The 15,578-nt window shown below is 40.0% G+C and overlaps 1 protein-coding gene across 2 annotated transcripts; it reads left to right on the top strand.

The window, feature by feature from the left end:
• Window positions 1-2,139: 2,139 nt before the first annotated feature.
• On the top strand, window positions 2,140-5,463 carry LOC107265898 (L-threonine ammonia-lyase). 2 transcript variants are annotated; one of them, XM_015735799.2, is made up of 7 exons: window positions 2,140-2,251; window positions 2,925-2,984; window positions 3,100-3,219; window positions 3,305-3,663; window positions 3,815-3,977; window positions 4,044-4,336; window positions 4,413-5,463. In XM_015735799.2, exons 2-7 carry the CDS (start codon window positions 2,952-2,954, stop codon window positions 4,774-4,776), a joined length of 1,332 nt encoding a protein of 443 aa, XP_015591285.1. In that variant the 5' UTR covers window positions 2,140-2,251; window positions 2,925-2,951; the 3' UTR covers window positions 4,777-5,463. The 2 variants fall into 2 exon arrangements, with proteins under 2 accessions (XP_015591285.1, XP_015591284.1); XM_015735798.2 differs by lacking the exon at window positions 2,140-2,251 and having other exon boundaries at window positions 2,773-2,984.
• Window positions 5,464-15,578: the final 10,115 nt, after the last annotated feature.

Here is a 15,578-nt window from a genome sequence, read left to right as displayed (position 1 = left end):
TATTATTTATAATTTTTTTAAATTGTTTTAATCGGCACCTGTGTAACTCACGATCAGTACACAACATTTATCTTTCATTGAGGCTGGAACCTGTGATTGTAGGCATGCACAAAATTCAGTTCAATTTATAAATGTTACTTCAATTAAGAATTATAAAAAATTTTTAAATATATGAAAACATAAAATAAAAAGAAAAGGATTTAATACGATAAGTTGAATATAATTTTTAATGATGCAGAATGTGTTTGCATAAAATTTAGAGAGTTAACAAATTTGTGTTCAATATCATTATATTTGTATTTTGTTCCATATGCACAGCAAAAATAGTTCAATATTTGCTTTTTATTTATTTTTTTTTCATACTGTGGTGCCAGTAGTGACTACTGGCTCCCTGGTAGTGTTTTTTAGTGAGGGTATTTTTAGGAGTAAAAAAATCATTAATCACCGTAATTGAACTAATAACAAAATGACAACATAGACCAATGTATAATTAATGGACAAAGTGTATTTTCTCAGTGCAAGTTCTACATTCAGCAGCTGCATAGGTCCCAGGTGCAGCACTACGCAGGTGTCGTGGGTGTGAATGTGGGTAATTTCTCTAGCGCGAGCGATCTGAATATTCGTAGAAAAGTCGATTATTTGCACGTCGGAACAACGACCGATGTGGCGGCTATTAAACTATCGACAGAACCATCAGAATTGTAAGTGTTCCCTCCGGGATATTGGTAATCTTATAGGTCACCGCAGTAAAGTGCATTAATCGTTTGCTACTAACTGGTCATTCCCATTCTGAGAATCCCGTTGTGTACGAGCCTTAATGCAATCTCGCAAAACGTTTTTACATATACGCTCATGCATGCACCTGTGCATATGCAAATAAATGCCATTACGCTTGTGTCAGCGTTCTCCAGCAAATACAAAGAAGAGCAGTCAGCCTGTGCATTTTTATGCACCTGCTAATGCATCTCTATGCACTCAAATGAAAATGTGACCCCGGATAGGTCGTGGTATTCTTTTTTATCAACGTACATATATTACGGAAAATCATCCAACTCGTGGCCGGGTCTGACCTGGTTTTGCCAATTGTGAATTCAATCTGGTGTCAATCGATTGGCTGATCTGGAAAAAAACGTACCAGCAGGCATCAACGACCCTTTTCTTGCAGTTGCTGTATTTCCAGCATAAATGCCTTTTTGCTTCTCGAGTAAATTAAAAAGAAATATAAATTATTAATAATTGTATAAATCATTCGCGAGGTATTCAATTGCTTATGCCATGGTAAGAATTTTATTCGAGAACGATTTAAAAACAGAAACTAATTAAACATGCGTTCTCCATGAATTTGAATTCTTTGCCTAAATTAATGAGATGCTAGAGACTTTTGAGCATGAGGTATCTGAACAGAGGATTGATAATGCTCATTTGATTGGATATAATCAGCTTTGTGGTCCATGATCACTTGCAGACTCCATTGCACTTAATTAGGGACGCTATTGGCTGTAACGTTATCACCAGATTCCTTAATCGGAATCTAAATCTGCATTTTCGAAAACTGCTAATCAATTCAATTCAATGGTAGACTAAACATCATTATCAGTAACGGTCTTATGGTATATTCAAGTTCGATAAGATTTACGCACTTCTTAAATATAAAATAATAAACAGAGTACGTAATGAGCGAAGTAAATATTATCGTACGCGCTATACAGAGTAACGTCGTGATGCTTACGCAAGATAATTTCTAACAAGCAACCAGAATTAACATGGGAACGTACTTTATATATATAATATATGTGTATCTCCTTCTACTTACAGGGTAGAACATCTGAGGCAGATAAGGTAGAAGCTGGGCTGAGATTTACGGGAATGAGATTAGGGCTAAATCCAGGGGGACAGATATGACGCGTACTTCCTCTTCGTGCTGTCCAAAATTAATAACCATTAATATACAGGCTATTGTTTCCGACGGCATGGTTTTCAAGCGGGTTGTGCAGGTTCGAAAGGGACATAGATTTAGGAATATTAAACGCACGTAAATTTGGCCTTGCTATCTTTTATATCCGTTCGGCAGTCTTGTCTGAATATAAAGAAAGACATTACAATCTGTTGAATTTATCTTGCGAGGTTATCATGGAATTCATGTAGGGAATTTCATTTATGGAGGAGCAGTCATTCACTGGGACACGCTATATGAATTGAATCAACGGCGCTCTGGACAATAAGACAAATCGTGATCTCTGACACATATTATGTAAGTCTCTGTGAAAATCTTCATTTGTTCCTCTTTAACATTTTTCAAACGATACCATTGCAAATTTAGTTCACGGTTATTACTTGCAGGTAAATCGTTATGTGTCTTTCCGACGGTATGGCAATCTATGAGGGTTCGATTGGTTGACATTTTTATTGAACGGTTTTTCGCTAGTCTCGGTTAGTGGTCGTTTCCATTTGCAAAGCCCGTATATAGCATTTTCATAAAATAGCATATTATCGGATACAGGCGGTTATTCACGAAGCGCAACGAATTATTGCGTTTCAGATTGCGATTCCGTAGATGAGGAATGTCACTCCTTGCTGTCAGCATATGTTTGCATATTTTTTGCATAATATTAAATGAAATATAAGTATACGAAATTGCGTAATATTATATTAAAAACGATTCAGTATGAAATATTTTTATTTCATAATATTCTTAAACCAGTAGCAATATGAGATATCTTGAATACACGTGACGAGTACAGAGGTCATGAGATTAGTCGGATACATTAATTATTGACTCATAACGTAACAGCTTAGTTCACCACTGGAAGTTCACTGACAAGTGAAAAGTGTTGATAACAGTTTTCAATAGTTTGCAGTGTCGTTCCAATAGTATAATTTTGCCTCTCAACATGAAGGATTTGAATAAAAAACCAAGTTTTCAGGAATTTCCGGACTTGCATAAGACGACCATGGAAACGACAAACGTTCCTGTTCAAACACAAGTAATTATTTATCTGAATAATAACGTAGAACGAATATAAACGTTCATAAAATTTGTCACTAATTTGTAAATTTTATTATAAATACAATACTTTATTTTCACATCTTTATCAACAGGACAATATGATTCCAGTGGATCCTTTCTGCAAGGAAGATAATCCGAATAAAATAACATTCGAGGATATTACGTTAGCTGCATTTAAAATAAAATCTGGTATCGTTAACACAGCATGCACGGTAAGTGTGTTCCAAGTATTGTAAAAATTGGATACTCTATACTGATAATAATAATGATAACAGTGGTTATTATTAACCTCAACAGCGCTCACAAATGTCGCACGCGACCGGAATGGAGCTCTATCTAAAGAAAGACTTCCTCCAAAAGACAGGAAGTTTCAAAGAGCGTGGAGCCAGGTACGCCCTGTTGATGCTCACGGAAGATCAGAAGCGAGTCGGAGTGATTTCCGCATCCCTGGGCAATCACGCTTTGGCATTGTGCTATCACGGATCGAAGCTCGGAATTCCGGTGACAGTGGTGATGCCGGTGTTCGCTCCGATAATGAAAATCACTGCCTGTAGACAATACGGAGCCAATGTGGTCGTCGAAGGTTTAGATATGGGAGAGGCGAAACGTATTGCCCTGAAACAAGGACAAGAGAAGGGTCTTACATATATAAACGGGTAGGTACAATAAAATTTAAAAAAATATACAATATGTATGTTTTAGATAAAAAAAAAGTATTCTATTACCGTGGAAAATGCATGTGCTCTTAGAGTACAATTTTCGAAAGTATTAGTGGATAAGTTTTGAAAATTTATTTTCTTTCACTAGATATGACCATCCTCACATAATGGCTGGTCAAGGTACGTTGGGCTTGGAAATAGTCGAACAGGTAAAGGATGTTGATGCTGTTGTTGTACCTGTGGGGGGCGGAGGATTGATCGCTGGGGTTGCTTTGGCTGTTAAAACTTTGCAACCTCATGTGCAAATTATAGTGAGTTAAAAATACTTAATATGGACAGTTTGTATGGTTTCCTTGATTGCCCTGGTATTTATTTAGGGCGTGGAGTCTGAGAGATGCCCAAGTTTTACAGCAGCCAGAGCTGCCGGTCATCCTGTTCCTACGGATATACATTCAACATTGGCCGATGGTTTGGCTGTGCCTATGGTAGGATACAACGCTTTTGCTACGGCCAATTCGCTTATTGACAAAATGGTGGTGGTCAAAGAAGAATGGATTGCCGTATCGATTTTGAAATTAGTAGAACATGAAAAATACATTGTCGAAGGTGCCGGTGCTACAGGACTGGCAGCTATTCTTGCTGGTCAACTTGATGATCTTAAAGGAAAGAGGTTAGGAGACAATTTATTTAGTTGTATTTATAATTTACTCAATTATTTCTTACGGTCAATCTCTTGTGATTTTTAGGGTCGTCTTACTTCTTTGCGGTGGTAATATCGACACTACCATATTGGGTAGATGTTTAGAAAGAGGCCTTGTTGCTGAGGGACGTCTACTCAAATTCACTGTTACCATATCCGACAGACCTGGTGGTATATCGGAACTCTGCAGGATGTTGGCAAGCATTGGTGTTTCGATAAAGGATATCATGCACGAACGAGCTTGGATCATATCTGACGTATTCAGTGTCGATATTAAAGTCGTCTGTGAGACACGCGATAGCGAACATTCGGAGCAGCTGAAGGAGATGCTACATCAAAATTATAGAAACGTGACTTTTGGTGGGGTAACACTCGAACCAATGATGAAGTTACGCTCATTGAATAATTGACATAAAATTTCATTCTAAATATAAACTAGCTACTTAACGGGCACATTAAACTAAATCCTACGTACACGTTATGCGTAAATTAGTATTGAAGAAATATGGAAACCTATAAATTGTTCAAGATAAAATAAAAAATTGATATTTTTAGTAATTTCAATTAATTTCGTGAATGAATGATAATTTGTGAAAATTAAGAGGCAAAAGGTGATATGGTATTAGGAAGTGGAAGTAGGGTATCAGAATAGTCGATGATACGAAGATTCGTGCTTAATAAGCTGATCCTGAAGCACGATAAGTAGTAATGGATGTCAGGTTCGCTCCTGGTCGAAGCATTGAATTAAATGGGGTGCCTAGCAGTTACATTTCCTGGAAAGTGGCCCGCCGGCTACGCAAACCCTTAACGATTTCAGTCACGTAGACCTTCACGCCCTTCTCATCCACGTTTCGAGCATCCCTTTCGCCATCGTACTTCACCTCGCGCTATACGCTACATTTAACTTCGGTACATAATCCCATCGCACTATTGCGAGAAACGTAAGTACGTTGTCGCCAGCGTACGAACGAGCACTGTAACTTTTACCGATGGATCATCCGTGCTGAGTTTGACGATGATACAATTTTTCATAGAAACTTCCTTATAGGACTTTAAAGTAATAATTACATAAATAAACTTATTCACAAAGCTCGAAATTGGATTAAACATATTTTCTTTCTGTGTAACTGTCTCCCTTTTTGAGCACTCTTACAATTTTGCTATTGTATTTTTTTTTCAAAATTACTCAACAGGTAAATATACTTCTCAAGAGCACTTCGAAGTTCATTCCGCGTGCTGGTTCGGTTAATATAAAATTAGAATGCTTAATGAATAATTTTATCATTCGTCAAATTCGTCCTAAGCATACTTTTCCACTATGAATGTATACGGGTAAAATTATAGTAAACCTTGTCAAAGGAATTTAGTTCTCTACTATGAAGCAGAAGATCGTGGTAAAAGGTATCATAAATAGGATGAAAGTGCTACTACTATTTAATAATCGTTCGGGACAGCAAATAAGATGAGGAAGTGGTGCGTCCGCGAGAGAGAAAGAGAAAAATAACTGGATTTATGGTACACTTGGAGTTTACTGTTGTCGTCAGCTTCGAGAATTTTCTTGGTGGCATAAAGGGATCCAATCTGGGGAGTCACTGGCGAAACGATTGGCTGGTCATTTGCTGGCTTACAAATATTGCAAATTTGCTTGCTTCGTGTCATGCTGCTAGACTATGGATACCTACTCGTAACATGCCAGACGGTGGGCTATGGTGTGATGGGGAATAAAACTGAGAATGACTACTGTTACACTATTCCTCTCTTTCCTCGTTCGTATATCTTACTATATAGATATCTATACCTTCTACGATCCTCCATTGCATCTGACATGCCACCAGTTTCTGGTACTGTTTATGCGCAAGAGCTGCAGAGTTATTTCGTCGTCGCACTTACACGTTATGTGCGTATGATTGGATTTCTACGTAAACACCCATCGTAAATTTTCCCTTTTACAACCCTTATTACGCGGCTTATATCGCCTATCCCGTGGGTAGGCACAGCTATCTTCAGTAAAAGAAGAAGCCTAAGGCTTTGGTTCCGAGCGCATTGACGCGTAGCCACGTAGCGGCGTTAACGTGCTATTGACAGTTTTTCAAGTTGGATTTTTGAGTGCGTACTATTGGGATTTTTTGTATAGCAATTATACAAAAAGGTGATTCGGTAAAGATTTTATGTTTTTCATTTAATATGTCTGTGTGGAAATGTTTACTGATGTTAACAAAAGTGTTGGCGGTAACCAGTGAGTGAAGTTGTGGGAGGCTCTGCGGGAAGGTAGGAGAGAATGGAAAAGGATAGAATGTTTCTACCAAGGGGGTGCTAATTAGGAATTAATGAGACGATATAAATAAGAAAGGTTACATCGAGAATATCGGGAGTATGTATTTTTGGTAAAATTGTAGGTATAGAGTGAGAGAGAGACAGACTTTACTTTCTTTTGCTACACTTTTCTTTGCAACCGCGCCCCGTCCAGGTTTCTAGACGCGGAGGTGGCGTGCGGCCTGAATTTACAGCATTTAATATCGGCAAAATGAAGTACGACCGCGAGAGGGCAGGCAAGGAGCCGCCATTTTGTGGCATCGATAAATCCCTTTTATTGCCACAGCTTGTAGGTGGCTGCTCGACTCCCGTGCGACTAGCCAGCTTTACTACACAATTCCTCGAATAAAAACTCACGCGAGTCCGTTGCTGCAGGTGTGTGTTTGGTTGAAGTGAAAACAAAAGGGAGGGGCGAGAGAGGGAGGGGAGGGAATGGATTTCTCTCTGAAAACTTTTTTCCAATTTATCCCCAGCCTGCCGTAGACTCCTTTCTGCGCTACTACGTTCGGATTGGCCGGCATATTCTTAATCGTCTTCAGGTCGTGATCATAGCGCAGCCAGGTCTGAAGTCTAAACCCTCTTTTTGGTATTCTCGCCGTTTGCAGTATTTAACAAGGAAACGAGAAGAGTGGCAGGAACGAAATTAAAGCATCCCGTAAACTCAGAGGATTTCCATGTTATAGTCCTGCAGGATTAGCTTTGCCGAGCAATTTGGTCAATGCGACGGCTATGGTATCTGGGACCAAGACATATTTCCAGCAATTAAATGCCCCTGTGGCCTGTACCCTTAGCTTGGGATAACTGTCTGGAGTAAGAAGCAGAAAGAAACGAGGATCCAGGGAAAGGATGATACCAGGTCGGGATAAAGGGATGAATATATAAGGCAGGAAAGGTGGATGAAGTCAGACTGAGTATAAGGGAAGAAACGAGAAACGGAGGCAGCGGACGACTTGAGTGGGATTATTTATTAGTTTTTAAGTTGGTTACGTTCCGCGTGCTGGAATTAATGAAAGAAAAACAAAGTAGGCTCGGAGACGTTGAGGGTTGCTTAATGCCTACCAAGGGAGGACGAGGGTCAACTCGAAGGACTGTCCTCTGCGTTCACTCTATTCCATCGTAAGGGCAAGGACCGGTAAAGAGGGTAAGGAGAGTAGGACGGGGATGAGAAAAGACAGGGGGCAAAAAGTGCTGGAAACAAAACTGAGGACCACGCCTAAAAGAACGAAGAAGGGTATATCTTTATATATAAATATAAATCCATGGGGACGTTTATGATGACGATAAAGTAAAATGCGGCGGTCGATTTTAAGCCGCTTTAAATTGTTTCAAGAGTGGCTTCCCTTCTCTTTCCATTGTGACTGCTAGCACCTTTTGATTATACCCTTTGATCCTTTCTCTTTCTATTAGTCGACCCTTCTACGCCTCTGACGCATCATCGCAACTTCACGAGGATTTTAATTTCTGTCTTTAATTCTTTTAATCGGCATAAAGGGTACGCGCGACCCATCCCGGGCAACCGGCCGACCAATAAACCCTCTTCGTCGCCTCTCCTTCGATTTTGGAATGCTTTTAGTAACTCTCTTTTGTGCGTCAGCTTTAACAATTTTATGTCCCAACAACCTTAGGCCATTCCGCGCAAATACCGAATATCTATTTTCGCCACCAAAGGCCGAGGCCACAACCTTGCCGATTTAGAAACTCTCACGACAGTCTCTGCGCAGCGAATACGGACGCTTATGCGAAACGCTGCTATGTCAAACAGTCGGAATTTCAATAGCGTACGATTGAGAGTAAACGGCAACTGCGATCCGGGTAAACTTTTCCGTAAATAAAGCCATTGTCCAAAACTTCTCTTATTAATAGGATGTTAAGGGCTGGCTAATAAAATGATTACCGAAATGTGAATTTCGAGGTAAGAAAAGCATGGGGTGTGCCATGGTAAAGTTTCACAGCGACGAGAGAGTGCTGACCGTCGAGTGAGACATTCGAAGAGAAACCAGAGAGTGAGAGCGCGATAAAGGCGAGAGAGAGAGAGAGAGAGAGAGAGAGAGAGGGAGAAACGATGGAAGATGGCGAGAAAGGGAGGAAATTGGGAAAACAACGATTATGCCGAGGACAATGGCTCCCGGTGTGTTTTCATTAATTAATAGCCGAGCTCCGCACTAGCATCCACTCTTTGTGCGTCGCAAATTGTCCCTAATTTCGAAAGGGCTAAGTAGCCGAATCCCCTTCCTCATCCCTCTCCTACTCGCGCAAGTAAAATTTTACTCAGGCAGGAGAAAGATCCAACGATTTTAGAATAGCTTTCTTTCCCCCTGCACAAAACGACAGAGCAAACAGGACGAAGAAAATTACAGAAAACTCTGCAGCACTCGCAACTCCGATTGTGTCCATCCCCTTTCTTCGACCCCCTCGGCCATTCCCTCTTCTTCCGAGTTACGTCTTATCTTGCGCTTCGTTTATTCGGGCGCATTTCACAAGTTAAACTCGGTACTTGTATCGCGAGCGTAAATATTAGAGATCGTACATACATAATGCTCTATACCGTACGTATTCTGTATAGGGACTATGCTGGTACCCATGTACGTATATATATAGGTATACGGAGTACGCTTTAGCAGGCGCTGATTCGCGAAATTTATTTGAGGAAAGTTTCCTCGTTAAAAACATATACCCTCCGCCGAAGAAAACAATGCGAGAAACTGTATCCAGCGAATAGATAAAGGATGAGGGAAGTACTGTGCTTGTATGTACAAAGGTACAAGTTACCTAGATCGCTTGCAGTCTTCCTTTACGTATACAGGAAACGATTGGTCGTTCTATAACTTTGTTGAATTCCCGACAATTCGTTTCCGGGTTACTTTTAAGCTATTTTCGATAAATTGTTATTATCGAGTCTGGACCGCGAGTCATTCCGAAACAGTCTATATACACTGCTGCGTGTAACCGCAAATATTTCCCGGTTAAATGGCATTCCGTGAACGAGCAGCCAGGACTACATATATATTCCTCAAATTGGATCAGTAGCGCTGTACAATATCACGATTCCGCGCAGCATTTCTCTTTTGAAATTAAGATGTTGTCACGGAAACTGGGAATAAGGAATAGTGATAAAGGGAATTGGTTGAAACGGGGTGGCTCCGGAATGGGTAGGTATAGGTTGAGCTGGGGATGACTTCGAATGCCGATCTCGCCTGGTATAATAAGGGGAAGGTCTGAGGGTGGTAAAGAAGTGAGTGAAAGAGCGAGCGTCTATACCACCTAGACGGGGAACGTCAGTGATTACATTTTTCCATTACCGTAAATATTCCGACTGCCAATTTGCATTTATATAATATTATTTATTCGATTGTTGGTTTAAACTTGCAGCTTGTATTGGGATGACGTAGCCGCTACTGGTGCTGCGGCTCGCGGTGGTTGCGGGAAGTAGAAAATAATGTATCAAAAGTGGTATAATAAACGTCCACCTGCCGATACAATTAGCTTTGTTCGCTGCTTCCTAATATTATTTATTCTTGTTATTAAAACCATTTTTATTTGTATGAATTATGCAAAAACCCTTGAGTTTTAACGAGAATACTCACTGCTCCGTTTCTTGTTGTAATGACATTTGACTCTTTGTACGGCTGTAGCTTGTTTATATACGACGTACCCATAAAGAATGCCATCATATAACGTAGCCTTTTTTTTAATACGTATACAAGATTTTCTAAATTTAAATAGGAGGTAAAAGTGGTACTTTTTTTTATTCTATTTGACGACATAGGATATTATAGTACAGGTTCAATATGGATGCTTGTGATAGCAATTTCGTACTAAGGACAAGAATGTAAGGTATACATACGATACGATGTAAAACCGTAGCCGCGTGCGGTTTTCCACCGAAACGACAGACTGCGTGAGCAGTTAGGTCCACCTGGCATCCGTGACATGATGGCGTCCCCTCGTAACGCTGCGTATAACGTGTACATTTACGTAGAGCTCTTATAGGTACGTTTACGGCACTGAAAGCCATACCCACTGGAATGCTAACATCCACATTAATACAAACTCGCGGTAATTAGTAACAGCTTGTTGGGGTAGGGGTGGTGGGAGAGAAGGAGGGGGTTGGAAGGGAGATCGCGTTGCGTATTTTCCAGAGTTAGACGAGGATTGCAGCCACTCTAAGATCTTGTTGCCCCCACGTTACTTTTCAATTACATGATTAAAAATTTTGTTTAGACTGAAATTGAGAAGAAATTTGAATTTGGCATAGAAATAAATACGAGTCGCGATGGCTGCGCGTCGAGACGCGGGATACAATTTTCGTTGTAATTTCTTATCTACGAGTGAATTCGTTCGGAACTCCTTTCTGGGCTAATTGGATGACGTTATCACACCGCACTGCACTCTTCTACCCTTCTACACAGTGGGACCAGCAAACCCAACTCGGGCCCCTTCGAAATACAATTAGCTTCTCCGTACACGCAGATGGTTTCGTTGCGGGACTCGTGGCCATACATGCGTTTATTTAACAAACCAGTTTACTGACTGTATCTCACTGTTCGCAGCGGGACACTTCGCTATCCTAATTAAGAGGAATGCCACTCTCACGATTCGTCTTCTTCGTGCTCGTGAGACTTTACCGTCCGATCGGCGAAAATGTCGGTGGATTATTTTTAATTAGAATTCTCGTAATTCGGAGCGTCATCATTACGTAGAGAAATTTGTAATGTAAAATTGCATGTTATATAATTTTTTAATTGAACGAATATTCTTTTTAATTACGAAATTTTTTTATGTAAATCTATATCATTTGGAATTTGGAAATTTCATTGGGAACACTAACAATTTTTAATTTATTGATAAATATAACCGTATGGAAATAAAATACTATTCTGAATCATAGTAAATATTTTTATTACATTACGTATTTGTTTAATATAATATCAAAATTATTATTTAACTTCGACGAGCATGAACAAAAAATCCGTCAGTCTCCATGATTATTCGATTAGTTTCCCACTGGTAATACTGCTCTAGCGGAAATGTTGGCATTCGATTTCGTTTGTTAAAATTAAATATCGAGCGACAGCCTGTGCTTCAGTATACTTTAAATATACTATCTATTGAATTGCAAATTAATCTCACACGTGATCAACACTAATGCACGTCGGATTGTTTTACCTTTTTTTCCCCTTAAACCACGAAATATTCCATATTATTAGACATATACATTTTGTTTTTGATTATTTTCAACTACTTCGCTCTACCGTACCCAATACATACCAACGGACCATGATTCGGTTCCGCGAATATCTTGTCTCCAATCTGATTGCGAAACACATGCCTGAGTGCGTAGAAATTGCTCGTACACTCCGAGTGGGTAGGTACCAACCTACCAACCTACCTACCTACCTACCTACCTACCTACGAAGCAGTGTCGTCGTAGCTCATTAGCGGATGCCAGGGCAGACTCTTGGAGCGTTTTGTCGACGCGTCGGTTTATCCCTGTTAAGCCACCTGGAGAACGTGCTTATGGCAGCAGCGCTGCCTGGTATAGAGATAAATCGCAAGAAGCAAAAGATCCCTGGAGGCATTCGGTCCTCGTTAAACGCAGCAATGCTTCGCCATTCCCGTACAAAATGTACCTAATAAGTTTCCCAAGTGCATAGCTTCACCCTTCCTTTAGATACCGCATCTTAGTTTAAGTATATACGAAATATGCGCTTTGACGTTAACAATGATAATGCTAATAAGAGGAGTAGTAATAATAATAATAATAATAGGAAGACTACGAACCTTCACAGTGAGCTGGAGTCTAAGCATTTCCACGGACGAGTCTTGAAGTAATAAAGCTCGTGCAGTCGCTCAAGGGTACTAGAGTACAAAGGGCAATTACGTATATGTATATGTATATGTATATATATATATATATGCAAAGCAATATGGAGTAAAGGAACGTAAACTCAAAATTGTACTATCTTGGTAAAAAAGGAGTCCTTATAATTCATTTTGATCGAGCGTATCTCTTATAACGAGCTTTTCCTATTTCCATCATTTTTTCTCATTTCTCTCTTTTGTCAGGCGAGGACTATTTTTTATTGGACAAAGTATTTCATTGCGATGTTGAACGATTAAGTAAAATAATTTTCTTTAAGACAATCAAGCAGTCAGACACTGACTGAAGGTAATCTCGAAGGGTAGCATCTAATGTCAACCTTTGAAATCTTTCTCGTACCTTGAATTCCACATTTCTTTCACGTTTGTTTTTTTTACCTTCTCGGTATAACTTCTCTCTCTATAAAACAACTTTGCAACTGTAGAAACTTCACGATGAGATTGGCTCGCTATCGTTTCCATTTGCAAAGACGATTGAATCGGTCATTTGAAAAGGGTGGATAGTTTTTTGAAGTTAGGAAAACCACAATCCACGTACTCGAGAGACGATAATATCAATTGAAACGATGGACGGTGAACCGGGCCTTTTCCTGCAGTGTGTCTCATTCAAGGGATTAAAAGGAAACGGGGTCAAGTGTTTCGGAGTTTCTAAGTCTGTTTAACCAAACTCTTCTACTTGTATGCAAATGGCAATCGTCGGTTGAGCACTTTGCAAGATCAAAAGATTTTTATACTGAATGTACTGACATTGAATCAGTATGTTTATTCTATAATTCATTGATCAATGAATTATACCTCTCTACCTGTATGCGCATTGGATATTGAAAAAAGTTATAAGAAACAGGATATACGATACACAGGCACACGAACTATATTAATCGCAACACATACCCTTCTTTAGTACAAAAAATAAAAACGTAATGGTATGACATTACTTATGGATCAAGGGATGAATTTTTGATATTAATGACATAAGCTATACAAATGCTATAGTTGTAGTGATAAATAATTGTAGCTGCAAATGTAACTGACTCAAGTCCGAGAGACATTTAAATCAATTTCGAAGAGATCAATAGTAACAAACAAGTACATCACGTGGTCAGTATATACGTTTGTTCGGTATGTACTTGTTAGCTGGGTCCGAACGGTATGTAAATGTCCTGTACTTCTCGCTTGGGTATCGGACGGAAACACTCGCTTAATTTAATGACAGTTACACGAATTTCAGTCGAGCAGTCATTCACATAACAGCACGGAGTGGATGTGAGAATGATAGTGAGTGTCGCTGGGATATTAGGACAGACAGTAGACACGGGATAGGCTGGTAGGACTCTACTTGTTAAATTAAAATTCAAGGAGACTCAATTACCGTCTACGTTGCATCCATACATCTGGGCATAATGAAGTATGGCTAATAAGGTGCTTTCCTCGTTGTTCAATATCATTTTAATTAATTTGCCCAGACTTGACAATTGTCCTGGCGTCCCATCGATCCTTATCCCGACATGATTAAGTGATCGATCTCCCTGGGGAAACACGGTAGTGGATCCGCGTCATGGAATAATGCATAAGATGTATTAGTCAATGTATACATTGAGAATCCCGCGCGAGTCACCAGTCATCCGACAGGCGTGACTGATGATGAATTTATCGAAAAGCATTTCTCTAGGATTGCAGTCTTGTCATAAGATGGCGGAGGATTGATAAATTTTTTTAGACAAAATTTTCAATATCGTATGGAAGGTATAAAAAGTATGGTAAATATAACAATGTATTTTAATGATTTTTATAACTTTTATTTGAAATCCTTTTTTTTGAGATTGAAAATTTTTTAAAATTTATGTCTAACCTTCACCTTCGAAGTTTCGTCCTCGATTTACAGTCCAGCAGCCGGAGTTGGCTCGATCGAAGGGTCGGAAATACTTGCTTTGAAAGACCCTAAATCCCGTTACGTGTTTGCCCAGTACATCATATCGGTATGCGCGATATATTTTGGAATATCTCGAGGGGCATCAACGGTAACTCAGCCTGTACCATGTCGTGAACCCTGCTACGGTACAGCCGTGGCTCCCGGAGCCGACGAGAAATTATTAGCTTAATCGCAGGGATTGATGGTGAGACTAGTAATGGCCTGAGCGAACGAACCGACCTGTTTCCGTATCACGTATCTGTCACTCAACCCTTGTGATTATGGAGATAGCATTAACGTCCTCACCGACGATCGAAATATCCCCAGGAACTCCTTAGCACCTATGAACTTCGCTTCACGTACGCTATACTCCCGTACGGGGAATACCTTTCGAGATTTCTGATAGTACATAACTTGGGATTGGCTCTGATTTTCTAAAGCAGTATACATATATTCAGTAGTATTATTATCGTGACAGGAATGAAAAGGAACTCGAACAAAAAGTACAAATTCACCGGGCGATCTGATAGATGTAGGTAAATTTAAAGGAGTCGCGATGGCGTCTACGATGGAAAAAAAGTCCAAGTGGAAATTGAAGATCAGAGTCTTCTGTGTATATAAAGACGTTTCTTAGTACGCTTTTAAGCCCGTTATTAATACATCCGCGTTGTCCCGATGCTATAGGCAACAAAATACACGATTTACCAAAAGGTTGAACGGAGTAGAACCTTTGGGAAAAACTCGTGCATAGGACGTGCTACAGTAGCTCTAACGAACATTGACATACGAGCAGGGCCGATCCTAGGAGTCTAGTGGAAGTAAATAGTCGGATGTCGCTTGTGAAAGGGTTCACCGCGATGAATTAATGGCCGAAGGATTCTCGCGGGATATATCGTCGCGAACGAAAATACTTCTGGGACCAAAACAGAGGATTAATAATGTTCGTGGTTCGGAGTGGGAGAGTGGGAAAGGCCATTGAGAAGGGACAGGAGGTGCATAGAAGAGGGTGGTATATAACTATAGAACGATGGCGCGCGGCTCTATGAAGATGATGCATGGGTTCCCAGGATGACAGTCGCATCCGGTGCAACCGGCACGAATGCATTTTCC

The sequence above is a fragment of the Cephus cinctus genome, unplaced genomic scaffold (assembly GCF_000341935.2).
Source record: "Cephus cinctus unplaced genomic scaffold, Ccin1 Ccin1_scaffold0240, whole genome shotgun sequence".
In the NCBI taxonomy this organism is placed as follows: domain Eukaryota; kingdom Metazoa; phylum Arthropoda; class Insecta; order Hymenoptera; family Cephidae; genus Cephus; species Cephus cinctus.
Note: the sequence above shows the minus strand (reverse complement) of the source record. Positions and strands in the feature narration are given on the sequence as shown.

Excerpts from the sequence above, each read along its gene's own strand:
- LOC107265898 (XM_015735798.2), top strand. The coding sequence starts at position 2,892 with ATGAAGGATTTGAATAAAAAACCAAGTTTTCAGGAATTTCCGGACTTG. Across the intron at positions 2,985-3,099 it reads ACGTTCCTGTTCAAACACAA|GACAATATGATTCCAGTGGA; the intron begins GTAATTATTTAT and ends CTTTATCAACAG. Across the intron at positions 3,978-4,043 it reads AACCTCATGTGCAAATTATA|GGCGTGGAGTCTGAGAGATG; the intron begins GTGAGTTAAAAA and ends GTATTTATTTAG.